At 36.0% G+C, this 24,361-nt stretch overlaps 1 protein-coding gene across 3 annotated transcripts in view; it reads left to right on the top strand.

Moving 5' to 3' along the window:
• CSMD3 (CUB and Sushi multiple domains 3) overlaps positions 1 to 24,361 on the top strand; it is a 614,489-nt gene that overhangs the window by 516,900 nt on the left and 73,228 nt on the right. For all 3 annotated transcript variants that reach the window (XM_065668828.1, XM_065668827.1, XM_065668826.1), the window contains 10 exons: positions 3,311 to 3,520; positions 5,455 to 5,643; positions 7,601 to 7,778; positions 9,820 to 9,965; positions 12,675 to 12,755; positions 13,868 to 13,981; positions 18,601 to 18,789; positions 19,265 to 19,411; positions 21,626 to 21,814; positions 24,141 to 24,326. In XM_065668828.1, coding sequence (XP_065524900.1) covers positions 3,311 to 3,520; positions 5,455 to 5,643; positions 7,601 to 7,778; positions 9,820 to 9,965; positions 12,675 to 12,755; positions 13,868 to 13,981; positions 18,601 to 18,789; positions 19,265 to 19,411; positions 21,626 to 21,814; positions 24,141 to 24,326 — 1,629 coding nt within the window. The remainder of the gene's footprint in view (positions 1 to 3,310; positions 3,521 to 5,454; positions 5,644 to 7,600; positions 7,779 to 9,819; positions 9,966 to 12,674; positions 12,756 to 13,867; positions 13,982 to 18,600; positions 18,790 to 19,264; positions 19,412 to 21,625; positions 21,815 to 24,140; positions 24,327 to 24,361) is intronic.

Here is a 24,361-nt window from a genome sequence, read left to right as displayed (position 1 = left end):
ACTGTAATTTAATTACGCACCAACCTTTTTTCCTGTAGCGTATAGAATGTTACATGCTTGAGAAGACCATTCATATACTTCACATGGGATCTGGGGAGAAAGCTCTAAAAGACAGTGACAAACACTACTTAGCTATTACAGTTTAGGAGTTACAAAATTATTCATGACTCCTCAGTAATTAATCTAACATTATATCTTTTCCTTTCAATTTTACATGAAATCATGTTGATTGACTTTGCCAGTAACACTAGTGGGACTCAAGCATCTTCTTAATGAAAATATTCCATTATCACTCCATAGCTGCGCTAGCTCCAGACAAAATCCAAATTCTATTTTGTTGTAAGTTATATAGAAATATGCATATGCAGGAAAATGTTTAAAGAACGCTATGACAACTCAGCTGCTGCGCCTTTTCCTTCTGCCACGTATTCATTGTGATACATCACCCGGTTAGGAGATGTAACTTGATAATGGATAGTAAACAACCTTTCTGATCCTTACTGAATCAAATAATCAGAAATGTCTATTGTCAAGATCATCATGTGGCGCTGTGTGTGTATGAGAATTCAGTAATTGAACTGCATACTGATGAGTGATGGTTAGATAATATCATTTACATTTTTTATGACGTAAAAAATACTATATATGTTGAGAGATGTAAAGGGTGTGGCCACATCCTGCAGACACTCCAGCTGCAGATCCCCCTGCCCAGCTGCTGGAGCTCAACCTCGTGCCCAGGGGCACAAGGTCTCTGCCCCAGCAGGGGCATATGGCTGTACTTTCCCATTTGCAGATTCAAACAGCAATGAAGCTGAGCACAGACACACACAGGGGACTGTAAACCAGGGGCACCCTGTACTGGGAGGGTTACAGGAATCAATTGGTAGACCTATACAGACCCCTGAGGGGATGTGCAAGGTAAACGGCAGCAGACAGGAACAAAAATGGGGTAGGCATAAAAGGGCATAAAAGGGTCTTTTTGTATGTAAAAAGGGGCCAGTCAAGACATTTGTCTGACTCAACCCTGCATGTTATCACCAGTCTGTCCTATCACCTCGTATCTTCTTATTAAATTGTAACTATGTCTCTGTTTAGCTTCACTCTATCCCGTGTGCATGTGTGCTGCAAGGCTTAGTGCCAGCTACTGGTGAGACTCGAATTTGTGAGTGGAATTTGGTGCCAGCTAATGGAGTCAGACCAGCAATGTGGATGCCCCTGACCTGTGGTGCTAGCTAGTGGAGCAAGTGTGGGGGTCTCAGTGCCAGTTACTGGTGAGACCTGTGCAGGTGTGTGTGTGTGAAAATTGGTGGCAGCTCCTGGAGACGAACCAGGGGTATGAGTGCCCTGCAGAGTGTGGTGTCAGCTACTGAGGAGAGTGAGGGGCCATAGCTCTCTGGATACACTATCTCTGGGATAGGGTTCTGTCACTGTTTTTTTTTCCAGGTATGGTACACACAGTATTTATACTTTTAATAGGAATAGAGACTATTTTATGCCATTGGAAACAGGAAAGATTTGACTAAATTGAATGTATTAAATGTTCAGAACTGAAATTTGTCCTATATACATGAAGATGTAACTTTGCAAAAAAAGTACCACATGAATAGAATCATAGAATTGAATCATAGAATAGATAGGGTTGGAAAGGACCTTAAGATCATCAAGTTCCAAGACCCCCGCCATGGGCAGGGACACTTCACACTAAACCATCTCACCCAAGGCTCTGTCCAACCTGGCCTTGAACGCTGCCAGGGATGGAGCATTCACAACTTCCTTGGGCAACCCATTCCAGTGCCTCACCACCCTTACGGTAAAGAACTTCTTATATCCAATCTAAACTTCCCGTGTTGAAGTTTTAACCCATTACCCCTTGTCCTGTCACTACAGTCCGTAATGAAGAGTCCATCCCCAGCATCCTTATAGGCCCCCCTCAGATACTGGAAGGCTGCTATGAGGTCTCCAAGCAGCCTCCTCTTCTCCAGCCCCCGATCATCCTCTTGGCCCTTCTCTGGACTTGTTCCAACAGTTCCATGTCCTTTTTATGTTGAGGACACAATACTCCAAGCAAGGTCTCACGAGACCAGAGTAGAGGGGCAGGATCACCTCCTTCGACCCGCTGGTCACGCTCCTTTTGATGCAGCCCAGGATACATTTGGCTTTCTGGGCTGCAAGCGCACACTGCCGGCTCATGTTCATTTTCTCATCGACCAACACCCCCAAGTCTTTCTCCACAGGGCTGCTCTGGATCTCTTCTTTGCCCAACCTGTAGCTGTGTCTGGCACACTCAGTCCCACTGTACATGTCACCAACAAATATGTTGAACAAGACCGGTCCCAACACCGATCCCTGAGGGACACCACTCGTTACTGGTCTCCAGATGGACATTGAGCCATTGACCACAACTCTTTGCATGCAGCCATCCAGCCAGTTCTTTATCCACTGAGTGGTCCACCTATCAAATTGATGTCTATCCAATTTAGAGATAAGGATGTTATGCAAGACAGTGTTAAATGCTTTGCACAAGTCCAGGTAGATGACATCAACTGCTCTACCCCTGTCCATCAGTTCCTTAGCCCCATCATAGAAGGCCACTAAATTGGTCAGGCAGGATTTCCCCTTAGTGAAGCCAAGCTGGCTGTCACCAAGCACCTTGTTGTTTTTCATGTGCCGTATCATGCCTTCCAGGAGAATCTGCTCCAAGATTTTTCCAGGCACAGAGGTGAGACTGATTGGTCTGTAGTTCCCTGGATCATCCATTTTCCCCTTCTTGAAAATGGGGGTTATATTTCCCTTTTTTCAGTCATTAGGAACTTCACCTGACTGCCATGATTTTTCAAATATGGTGGCCAGTGGCTTAGCAACTTCATTCGCCAGCTCCTTCAGGACCCGCGGATGGATTTCATCAGGTCGCCTGGACTTGTGCATATTCGGTTTCTTAAGATGGTCTTGAACCAGATCCTTTCCTACAGTGGGCCTAGGGTCTTCATTCTCACAGTCCCTGCATCTGCCTTCCAAGACTTGGGTGGTGTGATCAGAGCATTTGCCAGTGAAGACTGAATAACCTACATTAAATGCCTTGGATTATATTAGTATTTCAGTTTTACCTTTTTTTACCTTGCCAGCCACTTAGAATTAGTGATGCATGAAGAGAATGCTTCAGACTGAATTCCATGGACTGCATCTGGGAGCTAACACATGCATTTCTACTGGTTACATTATTTACTGATATTTTCAGTGTATAATGTACCAATGTAATTTTCTGTCCTGGTATTGAAACTAGTGGTTTTTATTTACTGATGATGTTTTTCAGGTGTCCACTTACAATTTGTGAATTTCTCAACGGAGACCATACATGATTACTTAGAAGTTAGGAGTGGATCTACAGAAACTAGCACTGTTATTGGGAGACTAAGTGGTCCTCAGCTACCAGCCTCTCTGTTCAGCACAACTCATGAAACCAGCTTATACTTTCACAGTGATTACTCACAGAACAAACAAGGATTTCATATTGTATATCAAGGTGAGATTATTGACATTCTCCTGTGAGAACAAGGTGACTGTTGAAGGTTGTTTTTTCTTGGTATTTCTAAAGGATAAACATGAAATAAAAGATACAGTGTGTTTCAAACCGAACTGTTATGCATTGAGATCAAACAGAAGAATTGAGAAAATCAAGATGAAAAAGGAAAAATAATTACATAGTCTATCTGAAAAGCAGTTCAAATGTAGGCAAACAGATAATTGCCTATATCTGAATTTAGTTGGCATATTAATTTACATTTCATGGCTTTACAAAGTAAGAATCTCTATTGTTCAATCTTTATAAGTATATGGGAATCTCAATTTTGTGTCTTGGCTTATGGAAGAGAAGGATCTGAATATTGTTTTAGATTACTGGATTCATGTAGGGTAGTACAGAATAATGCCAACCCAGAAATCTCCAAATATGTTTTATTTCCTAGTTCATAATTTCCCTCAAAGTTTCTTGTTCTGTTGCACCCAAATAGGTCACACTGAACTTAGGAAGACTGCAAGATCATTATTCTATTTATATAATTGCAGATTCATTTAAAAAGGATTAGAGTACCACTGTTCACAGAAAAAGGTCAACTCTATAGTTTAAACTGTACCTGTTTTCATGATACGAATAATGTCAAAGGATGATTTAAACAGTTTTTACTTCACAGCAGTCTGCTATTGTTCTTTCAATATTAACAAGTCCAAATTGACTTGACTTCTATGTAACATTCTGGAAGTGAACCACTGTAAAAAAGTGCTAGCTTCTTTATTTTTTTTTTTAATATGTCAATTTATGACTTAAATTGCCTGGTAAGATTTTCATTTCTTATTTAGAATATAATATAATTTGTAGGAGTAAGGGAACTTACTACTACTTGCAAGTAAGTAATCTTACTAGTAGTAAGTAGTATTAATTGTATCTAATGCTAAAAAAGGCAGTAAAAGGTAAGGGCATATACTATTATTGCTATTAATAGTAGCGGCATTTAATGTCATTTCTTAACAACAGTAATGCTGTTCCACCTGGATCTCTCTGCGCTTTCAGTCTTGGAAAACTGTTCACCTGGCAACACTGCATTCCACTGCTCTATGCCACGCCTTTCACATAAGGGTTGTTGGTTGGTTCAAGCAGTCTAGATTCCATCTTTCGTCTTTTAGGCTGTTGATCTGAAGGGTCTTTTTTGTTAGATGCTTGTTCTGTTCCTTAATACTGCACACATCACTCACTCATCATGCAGTTTAGTCTATCTGATTTGCTTTTCATATTTATTGTAATTCTGCTGTTTGCCTTTCTCCTGCACTTTCTTTAGAGGTGCTTGGGCTGTTAGCCTCCTGCCTGTCATGGCATCACATCAGTCTTCTGTAACTGTTAGGTTTTTCCCCACACTTCTAACTTAGTCTTCTGCAGGTTTTTAAATTTTAAAGGTGCACTTGGAAGCAATTTGAAGTTTTATAGAGGCAGTCAGTGTCCCTACCTTTTTGAAGATATAAGCAGAGAAAACACAAAGTCAAAATTCCCTTTTACTCTCTTTTTTACCGCGCTACTTCTGTACTTAACTGAAATTAAAAGAGTTAAGAGGCTAGTCTCAGTTTTGCCTTTACAGACTCTGTTCCAAAACCCTATGTGGTAGGGTGTCTGGTGTTTGTTTACTCACAGACACACACACACACACTTAGATTATCAAAGTGTAAAGAAAAGAAGTTAGTATTGCATTTTCCATATGAGGTTTAGAATTGGAAATTTTTATGCATATTTCTGGAGTTGCTGTGGGAATTTTTCACTGTTTCTCCTGTTGTAGGACCAATGGTTCTGATTATCACCATGACGGAACTTAAGACGCAGTTTTAATCTAATGAAAAGCTTTTATTTGTGAAGTAACAAAATTTGCATTTTACTTTTTCACCCCCATTGTTATTATTATTTATTTATTTCAGCATATCAGCTACAAAGCTGTCCTGACCCTCGACCATTTCGTAATGGTTTTGTTATTGGGAATGACTTTACTGTGGGGCAAACTATTTCATTTGAGTGTTTCCCTGGCTACACGTTAATTGGAAATTCAGCTCTGACTTGTCTCCATGGCATCAGTCGTAACTGGAACCATCCTCTCCCCAGATGTGAAGGTATGTTCTGGGTGACCTGTGAGCCCTTCATTATTTGTAAATCTTCCTTAGATTCCTGAAAAAGCACAAAGTGAATATACTCATATTCAAAACTGTCATCCCAAAATCCTGCACTCCTGGGCTCACAAGATCCAAACACATTTAGCAATTAAGTAATTGACTGTAAAGTTTTCTACATGCCTAAACATAGGCATAGGACCTGAGTTAAAGGCCTAACTTCCCTCTATATTAAATGGTAAAAGTTCAGCTTTCAGAATGGGATCTCCAGTAGCAAGCAAGTTGAAGAGGAATGCCTGGGGGGAGGTAGCGGGAGAAGGGGAAAGGGGAAATCAAACCCAGAAAATAGCAAGCTGCCTTCTTTCTGGATTTTTTGCATTGTATTGTGAATCATCTACCTAAATTTAGGTACTTAAATTTGAAGCCTCATTGCTTAAAATTCCTTCCGGAGTCAATGAGCCACAGGCATTTCTGAGGGATGTGGTATCTAAATTCAGATCCATCTGATACCGAATTCATAAGGGAAGGCTTATCATATAAAAGACAGATGACACCTATACTGCCTGTAGAATTTAGTTTATCACCGTTAAGTTCCATCCTCCATTTTCTGGATCCTGAGGAAATAGTAATGGTTCATGTCTTAGCAACTGAGCAGATAAGCTTTTCCCTGTTACTCAGTTCTAGATGTATTTTGTGCGCCTCAGAGTCAAGAAAATAATTCATGGAATGGAGTGATTCTGTTCCTTTGAATTGCCTTACTGGAAGCAAGAATTTTATTAGTAAATTCAAAAATGCCCAAAACATGCTGCTGTTCTGAGTGTCAAGTTTGATGAAGCTCCTGAACAGGGTGGAAAGTTCTTTGTTTCTACTTAAGGTGATGTGAAAAGATGAAGAGAAAAAAAACCGTCCTGATAATCGAATTCTAACGTGTGTGCTACGCTGCATGATTGGCCTGCCAACATTACTCAGATCCCAGTGAAATTTCTTAAATTACAAGGGGTTTTATGCAAATGTTTGCCATGGTATTTTTAGTAAAGGGTTTTTGACAATTTTGCAAGCTACTGATGTTTTTTGAGTTTTGTTTATTTTTTATTATTGAAGGAAAAAGATAATTTGTTATGTTCTAGTTGTACTTTGATTTGAGATAAAAGCCTTGTGTTCAAAAGTATTAAAATGAAGCGGGCTTTTTTGTATATGCCTAGTTCCAGAAATGCACAGTATGTTATAAATTCGTATTTGCTTTAATATCATTATTGTAAGGCAGCATGTACTAAGTCTTATTTAATGCCTCAGACTTCTTGAAGCAGACAGCCAGAGTTATATCACTGGACCTGCTTCCTGTGTAAACAGTTTTGTTCTCTTCTTTAATTCTCATGCACCTAAAATCCCTCTAACCTGTGCTCAGCAGGATCTGCTACTCTCTGACCCTTCTTAACTCATCTCCCTCATTTTCATCCATTTGGAAGCTGTTTCCTCTCCTTTTCCAAGAAATCTCATTTCCTGACAATATTTTAATTTTTGAAATCCCCTCTAAATTTTCCCCATCCTTCACTTAGCGTATCTCTTCTCTCACTTGATAATTTAGGTGAGCTACCTTCTTGTGAAAATAAATGGAAGCAATGAATGAGATTCACTGCTAATTTGTAGCTGCCATTTACACAAAGCTGTAACAAAGTGGTTTTCAATTGTACAGGGAATAATTTAACCCAGTGTCTACATATTACTTCAGTTTCCAGTTCTGACAGTATTTATGACATCAGGATTATTTTTTTTTTCTGTTAGATTTTACCAATAATGTGAAAATAGACTTCTGACTGCAAAAAACTCAGTAAATTACAGCAATGGTTTTACACAATCTAGTTATAGTTTACCAAATGTGTTTAAAAGAAGAGCTTTTACATGGTCTAAGTAGAATACAAAAAGCAACTAATGTATTTTAAACACAAATGTCTTTTTATAGCTCTCTGTGGAGGAAATGTAACTGCAATGAATGGTACCATATACTCTCCAGGATACCCTGATGAGTATCCAAACTTTCAAGACTGTTTCTGGCTTGTAAGAGTACCACCTGGAAATGGAATCTACATCAATTTCACAATTCTTCAAACAGAGCCAATATATGATTTTATAACCGTCTGGTAAGAAAACACTTCTAGCTTTTTTTTTTTTTTTTCCCCCCAATATTCTTGTGACACTGTGCAGCAAAGTATGGATTAAAAAGAGTATATTTGTGATTTTTCTCTTGAAACCAGTGTTCTCTCTAGGGGAAACTTTGTGCTAATTCATGCTTTCTAATGTACCATTCTCTCTAGATAGCACTGGACATGAAGTTTCATAGCACTTGTCTTAAGAATTCAGAAACAATACTAGTGTGCCTCAGTTTGTTAGTGAAGCGTACAGAAGAATCAATTTACAGTTCATCAACAACCAAGAGAAAAAATGTTTGAGTGATAATAAGCAGTTGCAGATGTGTGTAATAAAAGAAACTACAGCAACATTTTCTTAATGTCTTGCAAGTTGTTTTTTTTTAACTGTCAAGAGTACAGAAAAGGAGAGACTATATTTGTCTATGACAGGAAGAGCTGAGCTGACAATAAATGTAAACAAATTAAATTTTCTATATACTTGATTCCGTGTCTATCATGAACCTTTTCAGACATGAAAGTCATAATTAAAGCCCCCATTGTTCTTAGTTGCAAAGTTGGTAAAGGCAGAAGGATGTAAGGAAGTGTAACAGCTCCAATAGTAATCTTGAAACTGTTACAGGTGAGTCACCTAGACATTTCTACAGTGGTTAAGATCTTTTGGAAGCTTGCCAAAAAAATAATCCACTGGTAATTGAATCAGCAGGTAGAATATCCACAGGTTGAGAGAGTAGTCTTGTAGTCTGAGTAGTGCAAAATAATGAGAGGCAATTTGGAATATTAATTATTAATTTTATGTTTCTGTTGCACGAAAATCTAATTTGGATTCATATAAATTCATTTAACTGAGGATTTCATTCCTACTTTCCTAAACATTAAACAGTTCTCTACACCCTTTTGTGAATGTTTCTGTAGGTCCTAGAGTTTTCTTCATCATGTGTACTACAAACTGTCATGGCCCTCATCCTGGATACATCACTTTGCCTTAAAGTCTAACCAAAATTTGATCAGAATATATACTCAGACTATTGCTCTGATAAAAAAAACAGATAATTTTTAATTCCTTTAATTCTTCACCACGTACTTTGTGTATCAAATTTAAGCTGACCTTCAGAATCATTCCTGAATTAAATTACACTTTTGTGTGCATACAGACATCTTTTCTCTGTTTTGTCCCACAAATACTAGAACACCACTGTCCACCTTTAGCACCTCTTCCATTTGGCTCTTCCTTTCTACCAAGTGATTTCATGTGCTTACAGTTGTCCTGGCTGTGTTACAAATTTAGATCTTACACTAAAATTAATTGTCTATACTGTGACCCAGGTTTTGTTCATTGTATGTTCGTTGCTGATATTTTAAAATGTTTTGTATCCTGTTTAAGGTAATGTCACTTTTAGGAGAATATTCTGTAATTAAAGCATCTATTGTGCTATTAATGTATATTTTGTTTCAGATTTCACCTAGAATGTTATGCCAATAACAGTTAGGAAATTTAAACTTTCATTATTTAATGTTGATCAATTTTGATCTGGAAGGAAGCAAGTAAAAAAAAAAATAATGCCTTTGCATTATGATTCTGTTCTCTGTACAATTCCACTGTTGTTTAGAACTAACTTTGGTTTATTTTTTCTATTTAAATGAGTATTTCAGTCTTCCAAAGGGTAGCAGTGATCATACCAGCTGTACATGTATTTAAGATAGCATTGTAACATTTAATTTGGGGGGGCGGGGAGGGGAGGAGAAGCTATGTTAAAAAATGCTGACATTAGAGTATAAGCATTTTTAATTATGCCAATATTAACTTATTTTCTTTTTAAAATTGAATAATGCTAATCTCTTAGTTTTCTTAGAAATGACCAAATTCAGAAGACTGGGGAACATGAGCAGTATTTGGTTTATTTGTTCTCTGATAGCCACTTTTGAAAATACAGATAGGTAAACGTGATCAGTGTGTGGCAGGAAGATGAAGTACAGTCAAAAATTAAAATATTTGTTTGAACGAAGAAAAACATTTTTGTATCTGTTTCCTTAGGGATGGACCAGACCAAACTTCTCCTCAGATTGGACAATTTAGTGGCAACACTGCATTAGAATCAGTCTATAGCACTTCCAATCAGATTCTGATCAAGTTTCATAGTGACTTTACTACCAGTGGTTTCTTTGTACTTAGTTATCATGGTAAGTGTGACAAACTGCAGTATTTCACTGTTTGCAGAGATTACTGCAGAAAGAAAAGTCACGGAAAAGATTTACTTTAATTACCTTTTTTTGGAGAAGATTTGTATTGTTAACAGGACCAATCACCACTTAAGTAATGCAGACATATGAGAGACAATTACGAATTATGAAAACAAGATATTTTCTTACCACATAGTAAATTTACTAGTAATCGAGAAAAAACAAACAAACAAACTCACTGTGAAGAGCCATGAGCAAAGAATGTAGCATTAAGACCATACAGTTCAAGTTGCTTATCTTCTTGCTGCTTTCAATGCTTCTGAAATTCCTTTGTAATCTTAAATTTTTTGGGGACATTAAATTTCTCTTAGATATTTGGATATTTTGAAGAAATAGCTGTTGTTGTAGAGATGTCAATGAAAGTGAATTATACTGTATAATTAATATTAAACTGCCTTTGAATTAAATACTGACAGTGAAAATAGAGTAAGAGGTAACAGGCTCACGCTGCGCCAGGGGAGGTTTAGACTGGTTGTTAAGGAAAAGTTCTTCACCAAAAGGGAAATTGGGCATTGGAACAGGCTTCCCAGGGAAGTGGTGGAATCATTGTCCCTGGAAGTGTTCAAAAAAAATGTAGACAGGGCCCTTAGTGATATGGTTTAGTGGTGGACTTGCCAGTCCTGGGGTAAAGGTTGGATTTCCTGATTTTAACTGTCTTTCCAACCTATGATTTTATGATTCTATATATGAATTCATACAGATTGATATATATGAATACATTAGTATTTGACCAAACAAATGTAAAAATGGTCTAAAAGAATCATAGAACATTTAGGATAGAAAAAAAAATCTTTAAAATCAGTGAGTCCACCCATTAACCTAGCACTGCCAAGTCCACCACTAAATCATGTGCCTAAGCACCACATCTTTTAAATACCTCCAGGGATGGTGACTCAACCACTTCCCTGTGCAGCCCTGTGCAGCCTGTTTCAATACTTATTAACTCTTTCAGTGAAGAAATTTTTCCAAATATTCAATATAAATCTCCCCTGGTACAACTTGAGTCTATTTCTTCTCATCACTTGCTAGTAATAAAGTGCCTCTAAAGAACTTGATCTCCTTATAGTTATTTCTTTTGTTATTGTGGAAATTGTCATTCCGTGAGCATGGGCTCTAATGTGTAATAAAGATGCAAACTGAGCAGGACAAAGCATTATTCATGAAGAAAATTGAAACACTGTATTGATGTGGTCAAGAAAAGTAAGTTTCTGAGTATCCTCAAGTCTATGATCCTTCACATCAGATAGATACACACAATTTATAGCAATAAAGGTGAGGTAGTGAGAGGAGTCAAATTTACTTAAAATAGATAATTTGGAGATTAAAACAAATGATAACTCTAAATGAGAGACATTTGAGATAAATGACATTGTTTATTGAATCAATTTTTTAATTATGTTGGTGGTCTTTTATTATTATTATTAAAAAAAAAAGTGCTAATAGCACAGCTGTACCATGTTTGCATGGTGTGTTTTATTTTAAATTACTATATCCTAAGGCAGGATGTAAGCTTTCTGACTCACTGATTTAAGTGGCTATTCATTATATGATCAACAAAAATGAGTGGAATAGGAAGATCTAAAATATGGTTACTCAGTAGAAAAAAATGATTTTATCTGGTTACAATATAAATTTTGTGACTGACAAAAAAAATAGACTAATTTAATTACTAAAGAATTCCAGCACAGGAAGTAAGATAGAGGTATATAAATGTAGCTGAGTCATCATCTGCCATAAGTAGGTGATGTTTCCTTGCTAATGAGAGATGCTACATGAAAATGTAGTTTCAGTGAAAACCAGAAACACTGATCAACCTGAAGGAACACCTTAAGATGTAGATGACTATACATACTATCAGTATAAGTACTTCAGTGTGATTTCTTTGGCCTATTTCTGTCCTAATTGCATTCAGATTGAAGAGAATTTTGTGTGTTCAAACACAGGCCCATTGCACAGGTTCTCTGTGAAAAAAATACAGCTATATATGGCTTCTGCCTGCTCTTCCTACTTGTCCTTTTTTATCGTTTGTTTCACTTAATTATTTTGCTTGGCTGTTGCATACATGTGTTTTAACTCAGAAAATTTTTTTCATGGGAAACTTCAGATTCGAAGTTTGAAAGCAATATTTTTCTCTGAGAGTATGTGCAGGTGAGATGGGCTCCACCATATTTACTTACTGGGATATTTCACATTCAAACTGGTTCAGTCCATGAGTTGTGCTTCATCTAGGTAGAATATTTTGGATTCTAAAACTTGTCTTTTTTGCAGCTTTAAAAGTGGAAGTGTTCAGCAGTAAAAATGTATGGTAAAAAGCCCAAACCAAACAAAATAATGATTGCATAATACATAAAATATGTGTTTTTCAGATGAGATCACATAAGTGGGAAAATTGACACCTGTTTCTAAGCTTTTAGGTATTTATGAAGAGGGTTTTGCCACTGAAATAACTAAGATCACAGGTGCAACTTCCAATTTTTCCTTAATTCTGAAATTAATATTTCCTTTGTTAGTTTTCTTGAAAATTTCAAAGTAAATGAATAGATGCTTGATTCGATGCTATTAATGTGGTTATTGAATCAGTTATGTTTGCATGGGTGAGTTAACTGTCCAAGTATGGGAATGTCAACTATGCTTTCATTCTGTTTATAGCCTACCAGCTCCGGGTGTGCCAGCCTCCAGCAAGTATACCAAATGCTGAAATTCTAACTGAGGATGATGAATTCGAAATAGGTAATCAAAGAGAAAAATAAAAGGAACTCTTTCTTTCTTAAAAAAAAAACCAACAAAAAAGCAACAAAACAAACCAACAAACCTGAAAACAGAAATTTGTTGCTTTTCAGGATGCAAGCCATGCTTGTAAGAAGTTGGATATGTATTTGAAAATGAAGTTTTTACGAAGTCATTCCTCTTCCTTTAACTTCATGAATCCCATATGTATAAGTAACACAGTAATTTGTTTCTAATTAACTTCATTTTAAAATATATTTTTCGTAATGTTTAATAGGAAACATTACCTTATACAGAAACAAATAAAACCCAAAAGATGACATAAGACAGTGGTTTATTCTGTAGCAGAAATAAAGTATTGTGACCTGAAGAATAAAGTCAAATTTGTAAAAAGTAGGAAGATCTGAGAAGGGGAGGACGTTCTGGACTTCTAAGACGTATTAATGATATTACCTAAACACCTGTCTGTCAAAGAAATATAAGACCAGATGTAAAATGTCAGATCAACTAGTTTTGCTTTGCATTATGGCAAAGAGAAATAAATTTATTTTTAGTAGAGTCCAATACTAGAGTCCAGTACTGGTAACAAAGAGACAACCAACATTTTTACACTGATTGGTACATAAACCTATAAGAATTTTTAATTTCTTAATTAAAATTGACAGTTTCTAATTCTCACAATGCCAAAGGTACGTATAAACTAAATCCAGTTCCTATTTATTTTCCGCACCCCCCTCAGGATTGTACGAGTTACTGACTCAGGCTTATCTATTTATTTATTTCATAATGGTTATCCAATAAATTATATTGCTTAAAGCTTTGTGGACACATAGTTCACACAGCATCAGTCAAACCCAGACAAATTAGCAAACTATCCAACAAATAATGTGGTGGAAAACAGTGATAGATGCAGCACAGTGTGCAGCACAATGCTCATTTACCACGTTTCTTAGGCAAATCAAAGTTGTTTATGCCAGAGGTCATTTAGCCCATTATATATGATGGCAAGAAACCTCATTAATCAATAATGTTTTTAAAGCAAAAGTCCAGTTAATTGCTGTTTAATGTTTCTTTTGTTTGTTTGTGTTTTGTCTTGTTTTGTTTTTTCCAAACAGGAGACATAATAAGATACCAGTGTCAACCAGGCTTTACATTGGTTGGTAATGAGATTCTGACTTGCCGACTTGGTGAAAGGCTTCAGATGGATGGAGCACCACCTACTTGTCAAGGTTCTTTTATCCTTTTTTCTTTTCCTCCTGCCAGACCAACTGAATGTAGATTCCTTAAATACTCTCCACTATGTCTTTATAAAAGATGGCATACTGAAAATATTTAAGACTTTTTGATACTATTCCCAGTGTTGTTAGCACTGTTGGGTATGGTGAATAGGCATCATATATTAATGCAAAATAATAAACTTGGTGAGTTTAAAGGGACTGCTGCTCTACTTTGTGAAAATTTCACAGTTCTTTTTTTTTTGAGGGAGTCTAAATTTAATATATAATGAGACATAATAATATGAAAATTAATATGGAAATTCTAAAAAATGCTAAATTAATATAGCAGGGATTTGGGTGAACAAGATTCCAACACCTTATTTCAGTGCAACTTTAAGTGCTTACCTTTTTATTCAAGGTATTCCAAATAATAGGTTTTCTGTATGTGTGTGTGTGCGCGCGCCTGTGTACGTTCATATTTCCCACCTTTTACTGAAACTGTGAATAGAGAGATATAACGTTACCTTGCTGCTAAGGTCGAAACAAGATTAAAACATGATGAACAAAGACCTATGTGCTGATCCTGAGGTATTCTTTCAGCATTTGTCGCTGAAGGCATATTCATATTCATTGCAGGACCCAAAACAAAATTCTGTGCCTAAAATGTATGTCTTTTGTAATTTTAGTATACTACACCAGTTTATGTATAAGTTACCGTACTTTAATTGTGCAGGCTATAACACACGCATAAGAGTCACTCTCAAAAAATTAACTCAGTTCTTCTGTTGGTTCATATTTGTATTAGTTCACTAATTCTTTTCATTAGGCAGAGCATAGGTTTATTGTTAGACTTCACAGTGTTAACTTTTGTTGCCTTAACCTTGTGTATATGTTAGACACTTTACCAACTGTTTAGTGAGTTTTGGTTAAATTTAGCTTCAATTAACTTGAAATTAATACCCACATTCAACATTCATTTATTTATTAAATCTGAAAAGTGCTGCTGAAACAGAATTTAAATAACTCTAATTTAATTTTGAATCCGAGGTATTGCAGTAAAGACATAGTTGTCAATAGCAAAGTATCCCTAGGAGAAAATATTGAAGCAAAACACATTTAAGATTTTATTTGGTGATTTTGATTGTTCCAGATTAGTTTGCACCACACTTAGTGCTATTTAAAACTATACCACTTTGTTCTCTATTTTTCTTTTTAAGTATTTCTTAAAATTCTCGAGCATTTCCTTCTTTAGATCAGAAAATAATCCCCTAATTCCACAAGCTTATGCCAATGCTTATCATCTTCTCTTGTTAAAACATATTTCCCATTTGCAGCATGTAAATTTGCCCTTAATTTTCCTTGAAATTATCTTCTACTTTCAGGATAAAATGAAAGCTTCAGAGTAAGAAGATTCAAACTGTATTTTATACCGTAATTAGAAGACCCAGAAAAAATTCTTGATTGATGACTCTCAGCTATATCTCAGCTAGATATAGTTCTAGATCCATTAAAAAAAAAAAAAGAACCCTAGCCACCTGATTCCCAAGAGAATCGGGAATCCATTCAGCAGAAATAAGTCTTTAGCCCTTTATAAAATTCCTGTGGGATGTTTTGCTGAAGATCCTGAAATTGAGGAGAGTTTGCAAAGCAGAATCGTACAGAATCAGCAAAACTGGCTGTAAATAAACCGCTGCAGCCAAATGAAAAAAAAAAAAAAAAAACCCGCATGTTTTTTATTTACTAGATGCTTTTCCTGCCTTCCTGCCACACTTCTGTGTGTGTATGTGTGTGTTTATATATATATATAAAAATATATATATACATATACATATGTATATATATATACACATATATATATATGTATGCATGCAGCTGACAAGATCAATCAAGATCAATTCTTTCATTTGCTTGGAATAAAGTCTATAATTCAAGTAGCCCATCACTATAGTTTAGCAGCCAGATTCTAGCCATAGTAGTTTTCTCATGTGAAGGTGTTATATTCAGTCGCTTCTTGATGAATTGAGACAAACACAGGACATGAGAAGCTACTTTCTAAAGTTAGCAATCAAATGCTTGTTTTGAAAGTGAGAGATCAGTATTTTAAAATATGTGGACAGATTGCTTTCTTTTTTTCAAGATCAGGTTTATAGCTCTTTGAGCAATCTAATCTAGTAAAAGATATCTCTGCCTGTGGCGGAGGTTGGACTACATGATGTTCAGAGGTCCTTTCCAACCACAATCATCCTATGATTCTACGATTCTTACGAGGTTTGTTTATGAAGATAATTATTCTTTATTGCTCTCACTTTCTCTTCTTTTCTGTGTTCTCTTATCTGTCTTCATAGTCCAGTGACTTTTCCCCCATAAAAATATGGGTTTTGTATTTAATTAGCCGACATTGTTTTCAGTGTTCTGGAGAAATCTAAGATCCAGTTATTTTCTTCTATAACTTGTAACAGCTGAGTACTAAGACAGTTTCGTGTAAGTGTTAGTTGTGAATATAAAAAAAACCCACCAGAATTTAAGGCTCCTGTTTAGTAGTGTTCAGTTCTGAATAAACTGTAGGCACTTGTTCATTTATCAGGAAGCAAAACCAGCTATTGGAAAAAAAGTTCCAACAACATGGTGCTATGGTTTAACCCTAACTGGCAACTAAATATGGAGCCTCTCGCTCCCCACCCAGTGAGATAGAAAGGATGATCAGAAAAAGGTGAAAGCCTTAGGTTGAAATATGAACAACAACTGAAATAAAATAAAATGTAATTATGCTACTGCTACTAATAGCAATTGTAATGAAAATGGAGACAACATAGGGAGAGAGAAATAAACACCAGGACCAGCAAGTAATGCACAATACAAATGCTCACCACCTGCTGATACCCAGCCCAATCTGAGCAGCAATCAGCCCCTCCCAACCACGTCCCCCGCTTTATATACTGAGCATGAGAGGCTGTGGTGTTGAATAGGTTTCTGGGTTTGTTTGGGTTAGGTGTTTTGCTTTTTTTCTTTCCTGGCTTCTTGTGCTCCTCTGGCAGAGCATGAGTGATTTTAACAACTACTAAGAGAAAGTTTAACTCTCTTCCAGATGAAATGGTATTATCAAATGTTTTTATTTAATGGGGTTGTTATTCTGTGTAGGCCTAGTGAATCAAGATAAATTCAAAATCAAGCCTCTTCATCATATTTTTAAACACTTTTTTTCAGTTTGAGCAGCTACTTTAAATATGTGTGATAAATTATTTACAAAGTAACATTTTTCCTGCTAGCATCCTGTATTCCTTCTGAGACTATGACAGTTAAGAATAGCCAGAGCTGCTGTGTATTTTCCAGCACAGCTGTACGTGGCATGTGAATTACTTCAGAATATGATGTGGAAAATAAGAAAAAGTAATTCTTTATAGAGTATGGTGAAGGTATGGTTGGCAATACCTGCAGAAGCGGTCGGCAGGGATGAGCATGTGTCTTTTTTCATCCCTGCAGGAAACACTCTCATGTTGTGGGGTTTAGAGTCTCCCAGCAGTGTTCTTGAGAAAAGGATAAAGCATGTTTCTTTTCTTATTTCTTAGATTTAAATTTGGGAAAAAGGCTTTCAGCAATTAAGAAATTCTGTTTTTTATAATTTCTTCTTCATGTGACTTAATGTCTGTTCACCAGAGAGAGAATCTGTCTTTGTGTTAGAAGGAGGAAAGTTGATCGTAATTCCTCAGAAAGTGTTTGTCATATGGTGAAATGTTGTGCTGTTGTACATTTTTGTTAAAAGGAGGAACCCAAAATCATCCTGAGATTCTTTAGCTCATTAAGGCTTATAATACCAAAGTACTTACTGCTAGTCATAAGCTTTGATTTTAAGGACTCTTCTTTGCTACTTTTGGTAAGGAAAAACACAGGACTGTATTAGGTGTGATAAAATAAAAACAGAGGGTTTTGTTGCACGTAAAGGCAATAACCTAGCATTTTCCAGCGTTTCTATGAATCTAAAAACTAGGTAGCTGGATTAGCATAAGTCATCTTATCTAGTTAGTCCTTCTGAGCAACACAATGTCAGCTTGAAGCATGTTTGTTATTTACTAGAACAAAGGTGTCATGTCTGAATAGTGCTTACATTTTGTGAAGGTACATCAGTCTTCTTGGAGCTTGATTGAGGAACTCAAAATTAAGGTGCTGCTTTATACAGACAGGTTGTGGGAGGAATTAGTTACTCTATTTAAAATCTGAAAATGAAAAATTACAGTGTCTTCAAGTTTTGCTTTCAGCGCAAGACTTTACCTGGGATTATTGCTGACAGTAATAGTAATCTGAGGGAGAAAAAAAGTCTACAGTTCAGTTTTTGAACAATGCAACAGTTTTGTACTTAAGTACAGCCTACAAGAATATCTTATCTTCTAGAGAATGAAAAAAGAAAAATGTAATGAATTGTTAACTTCTGGGGGCTGCAGGGCTTATTTTCAAGATATACATCAATTTAGAGTTTTATTCTGGCTTTGAAATTATTTTCTAAAATGTTGACAATCTTTCTGATTTACAGAACTAGAATGAGTAATGCAGATCTTTTAAACTCTGGAAAATCTTGTCAATCACATGAAACAGAAATGCTGGTCTTCAGCATTTTTACTAGTCTTTCTATTTCACAGTTCTCTGTCCAGCCAATGAAATGCGTCTGGATTCAACAGGAGTAATACTGAGCCCTGGGTATCCTGATAGCTACCCAAATCTTCAGATGTGTGCGTGGACCATTACTGTGGAAAAGGGTTATAATATAAGCATGTTCTTCGAATTCTTCCAGACAGAAAAGGAATTTGATATACTTGAGGTGTTTGATGGTAACTATGGGATGCACAACTTTGGATGATCCTTTTCCTCTATATATGTATTTTACACTGCATCTATATAATCAGTATTGTTTATGCAGACCATAATTTGTCAGTGTATATATATATATATTAAAATCTTAAATGAAAAATTATTTTGATTTGTTGTGCTAAAAAGAACTGTTGGATTACTTTTTCAAGATTGTACTGGATTAATTATGTTTAGAAATAATTTTTTTCCTGAATAAACATGTACCGCATAATATATAACATATAATATCAACTTCCAGTTTTTAATTCACATTATTTTACCATTGTTTGGAGGATGTTTTCATATCTATTAATTGTATGCACATAGTTCACTGTATATTATTTTAAACTTTGTAACTCCCTTTTTCTTTTTCCTTTTTTTTTTTCTTCTTTCTTTGTGACTCCCTTTTTCTTTTTCCTTTTTTTTTTTTTTTTCTTCTTTCTTCCTTGTATCAAGGACCAAATAGTCACAGCCCATTGCTCATTTCTCTCAGTGGGGACTATTCATCTTCTCTAAATATAACCAGCCATGGCCATGAAGTATTTCTCCGGTGGTCAGCAGATCATGGCACCAATAAAAAAGGTTTCAGGATAAGATATGTAGGTATGTAAATCAGACTTTCTTTAACGTGTAAAATTGCAGTGTGCAACGTAATTAACTTATGTGAAAATGGTAATGTAAGCTAAATTTTGCAACATTAATTTCCCAGACCGAAAGGAAATGCAACCTGCTTTATATATGAACCTGTTGATACTAATCTTGTGAGTTAAAAAACCCACACACAACCTAAGAAAAATATATGAAACACATGCTCTGTAGAGATTTAAGCAAATATTTCACAGGACTTTAAAATGACATAGCCAGTACTAAAGTTGAAAGAAGCAGCATTCCCATTCTCCCTCCCATCATTTATTTGCATTCATGTGCCTCTGTGTTCTTCATTACTGGATCATTAACACTTCAGGTGGTACAGAGGAAGAGGTGTAACAAGGCAGGAGTGAAAACAGATATAAGGTGAAAAAATGTTAAACTTAGAAGGATGGAACTTCATGAGGTTCAACAGAAGCAGCAATCAGTATTAGAAAAGATCAGTTAGTATGCCAAAAAAGCCAACATTGTGTGTGCTATTAATTAAAATGAACATATTTGTGCATATGATGTGAAGATGGTACTTGACAAAGAATGATTTTTATATAATTGCTTTTACAGAATTATTGTATAATACCAATTTTGACTGGATACTACTATTCATTAATCAAGTTAAAGTAGATCTGTTGCAGTTGACAGCAATTGCATAATTTTTTTTTCATGACAAAAGCCATTAAATACACTTAATGAAAAGTAATGGGGACAGTATCTGTTGATACTGGAGAAGTTACTGGCATAAAACAATTTCACTTTACAAAGTGGAGAAAGCAGTAGAGAATAAATATAAAATTCTTTCTGCTATGTTTTTTTTTATTACTTACTCAGTTTTCGGCTACTTTGCTATTGCAGAAAAATAATTAGGCTAACAAAGGTCTGTTAATCAGTATCAGCATCATCTTTCCCTTTAGGAGAGGACAGTTTTCTCAGAAGTAACATGTTTGTTGTATAGCTAGATAAAATTCACTTTTGGCTAGACATAAGATATTATATGGTACCTATTTTCATTGCATATATTACTTGTTAGAAAGAAGTTTTTAAAACTTTCTTCCTACTGTCAGTGAGAGAACCATTAGGAGGTAGACAGGAAATATTTACTGGTGATCTGTACTACATAGAAAATGTCACAGTATATTTTCTTATACGCTGAAGAAGCAGGGTTATGTATATGTCTGATTCTTTCAAGAGTATAAAGTGGAAGCAACTTAGTGTAAGGAAGAAAATATTTTCATACAATGTGATCTGAAAGATAGGTCAGTGTTTTAATAAAGAGTAAACAGCCACGTGATTCCATCCTGATCAGAAGAAACCTTTGTCTGAGAAAACCATTGCGCGGAAGTCATGGAACACAGAAAGCCTCAAGAGCAAGTGAAGTAGCACTTCTGTATTTGCCTGAGAAAATTTGTACCAGTAGTTTTCAGTGTGTCTTCAAAGCATGAAGGATGCACTTAGAAGCAGACTTCTAACTTAATTTTCTTTCCTTCAAAATGGGAAATTACTGTCTTGGCTAAGCAGTCTTGGCTCATCCTTGAACAAAACCAATCAGAGACGAAGTAAAGCAACGTTTATCTTCACCTTGCTCTCAGGTAGCAGGTCCTTTATGGTCTGTTCCTCTGGCAAGGTAGGCTAAACCCAAGTGACCTACTAGATTCAATGTTTTTTTCCATGGATTTATGGTGACACTCATGAATAGAATTAAAATCTGTTTGGATTTGCTAGCTCACTTCAGTTCATTGCATCACAGAACTTGAAATTAATGATTCATTTAGGACCAGAAGGAAAAGATTATTTAAAAAGTTATGTGCAATTTGCCCATGATGTTTCCATCATAAAAACAAATAAATTGCATACTACTGAAATTTATACAATTGCAATAAATTTTATCATGAACTGAAATTCTGTAGCTTACTTGGTTTAAGAAAGATGATGATAAAACAGCTATACAAGTGGACCACTACTATATTTCCTCTGAGACTGCTAAAGCCTGAAGCCCTTTTATTTTTCACCTTTACATTTTGTGAAATTGCTTAATGCCTGCGTGATCAGGACACAAAATCCAACCACTTAACAACTTTTATTGATGTTTTCTCAGCTTGTTATTAGATGTCCACTGAATTGTCAAGAATTGTCATCTGGATTCTAAATGTATCTTTCATTTATTCATTTTTAAAGCTCTCTACTGTAGTACTCCAGAGTCCCCTCCACATGGCTTCATTGTCAGTCAGACAGGTGGACAGCTCAACAGCATGGTTCGCTGGGCTTGCGATAGAGGTTTTCGGCTCATTGGGAAAAGTACTGCTGTATGCAGGAAGTCTCCATATGGTTATTACTCATGGGATGTTCCAGTCCCAGCTTGTCAAGGTAAATTCTTTTGTTATAAAATAATACAATGTAAGGAACTTTCCTTTTCTAATGTAAGCCATCAATTAAAAAAGAATAGGAGGTAATTACATCATGGTCATGCCTTTCTACCAGAATTTTTCTGCCTGATAAAATTAAAAAAAAAAAGTATTTTTTAAGAAATAGCATTTCAACAGAATTTCTTAAGACTGGAAGATGCTAAGAATAATCTACATCTCTGTGAGGGGAAAAAAACACAAGAAATTTTAAATATGAAATTACTCAAAAAGTTCATATGAGACTGAATATTTAGTAAAGTTCATTTATGATCCAAGAACTATATAGCAAATAGAAAGACCTGAAACTTGCTACATTTCCGAGAACAGGACACTGGATTAAAAAGTGTTGCCTATGATGCCATTCTAATCTTCCATCGTTTGAATTAAAATTTGAAAGATTCATCAAGTTAACTCTATATTTAGTTCTACTGCCTTATAAAAAGCAAATCTTTTTCTACTTAACAATGAAAAGGAAATGCTCATTTAATACCCATCACAACTGTATTCTAATTCTTCCTTTCCTGAAGAAAAAAAGCTATTGTTCTGGTAGCTTAACTTATGTCACTATTCAGTGAGCTATTAGAATGAATGTTTTTCATGAAACTTTGGAGATGTCTTTATTTAAAAAAAAAACCAGCAGAGATTAACGATATGGGACTGTTCCATATTAATGGACAAAAAGTCTTTGAACTGTATGTTTCTAAAGGAAAGCAGCCTAACCTTTATCAAAGGTGAAATAATCTCACTTTAAAAGGTTTTGAGATATTTGCCTTAATACATAAAAAGTGTGCCTGTATTTTTAAAAACTGAAATTGCCCCCCACCCCCAGAAAATAGCACAGGAAATGCATTTGCTGCATGCATTGCTTAAGCTTTTTTCCCACATCAGTTATCTAAGGGCTGCCTTCATGTCAGTTATTTCTAGAACTTGATCAGATTGTTAATTATATGTTGCAAACAATGTTGAATTAAAAATAAACCAACAAATCAAAACAAGCAATTTACTAAATTCAAGTAGCAGATAATTATTCTCGACATACTGAGTTCAGTAATGGAAATAGTTGTAATACTCAGATAATACTTTAAGAACAAATGGTGTTAAGTGCTTAGTAATCTCATGGTGTCTGATCAAATACAAAGACTGTTGCCACCAAATGCTAGCATATTGAAAATTATTTTATGTATGTTATTAATGGAATAACCATTAATAACAATTAATTCTACATTATAAGGTGAGCTTTGATACATGATATGAACTTAATCAATTCTCCCAGCAAGTGCTTATGCACAGAAAGTGATTTATGGCCATTATATTTAGCTGCAGCTCACAACAGCAAACTCTTCAGGTTCAGCCTAAGGACATTACTGCAAAATGCCTCATGAGTAAGCTGCTTCCATACATCTAATTTTCCACTGTTTTGCTGAGGAGAATATTATCTGACATACGTGGGTGATACGGTTGGTTTATGCTACAGTCACTTGTATCAAAAGTTTGAGAACATCATCAGTAAATGTCTCTCATTTTCTTTCATAAAAGGCATTTACAAGGCAAGACAAGAATAGCTTTGCCGTTCCCCCCTACTACTGAGCAGTGCAGTTTCACTACATAGTAGTTCAAAGTCATCTCCAGGCTGAATAACTCCGACTCTCTCAGCCTGTCTGCATTGGAGAGGTGCTCCAGCTCTCTGATCATCTTTGTGGCCGTTCACCATACTTGCTCCAACAGGGCTATGTACATCTTATGTTGAGGAACCCAGAGCTGGATGCAGTACTGCAGGAGGGGCTTTAAAAAAGCAGAGTTGAGGGGGAGAAGCACATAGGGCAGAACACTGCACAGCAGTGTGAGAGAGAGGAATGAGGAGAGTACCCCTGCAAAACACCACTCATTACTGGTCTTCACTTGGACATCAAGCCACTGACAGCAAGTCAGCGTACGACCATCCAGCCAATTTTTCATCCACTGAGAGGTCCATCAGTGGTGCGTTCCACCAGTTTAGAAACAAGATTGTCACGCAGGACAGTGTCAAATACCTTGCACAAGTCCAGGTATATGATGTCAGTTGCTCTTCCCTTATCTTGCAGCGCTGTAACCCCATCATAGAAGGTCACCAAATCAGTTCAGGCACAACTTGCCCTTAGTGAAGCCGTGTTGGCTGTCACCAGTCCCCTCCTTATCTTTCTTAGCATAGTTTCCAGGGAACTACAATGCATAAACTCTTTGAGGTGAGCAAGCGGGAGTTTATAATCCAGAAGATGTTAGAAAATAACTGTGTCTTTCTCTTTACGCAGCAATATCGTGTGGAATTCCTAAAGCTCCATTAAATGGTGGGATATTAACCACAGATTACTTAGTTGGCACTCGTGTTACTTATTTTTGCAATGATGGATATAGACTATCAGCCAAGGAATTTACAACTGCAGTCTGCCAGCCGGATGGTACCTGGAGCAATCACAATAAAACACCTCGCTGTGTAGGTAAGTAACAAGTAAAAACTCTTCAGTGAGTAAGA

The sequence above is a fragment of the Lathamus discolor genome, chromosome 2 (assembly GCF_037157495.1).
Source record: "Lathamus discolor isolate bLatDis1 chromosome 2, bLatDis1.hap1, whole genome shotgun sequence".
In the NCBI taxonomy this organism is placed as follows: Eukaryota; Metazoa; Chordata; class Aves; order Psittaciformes; family Psittacidae; genus Lathamus; species Lathamus discolor.
The sequence above is the reverse complement of the archived record's forward strand: the minus strand, read 5'-3'. Positions and strand labels throughout refer to the sequence as shown.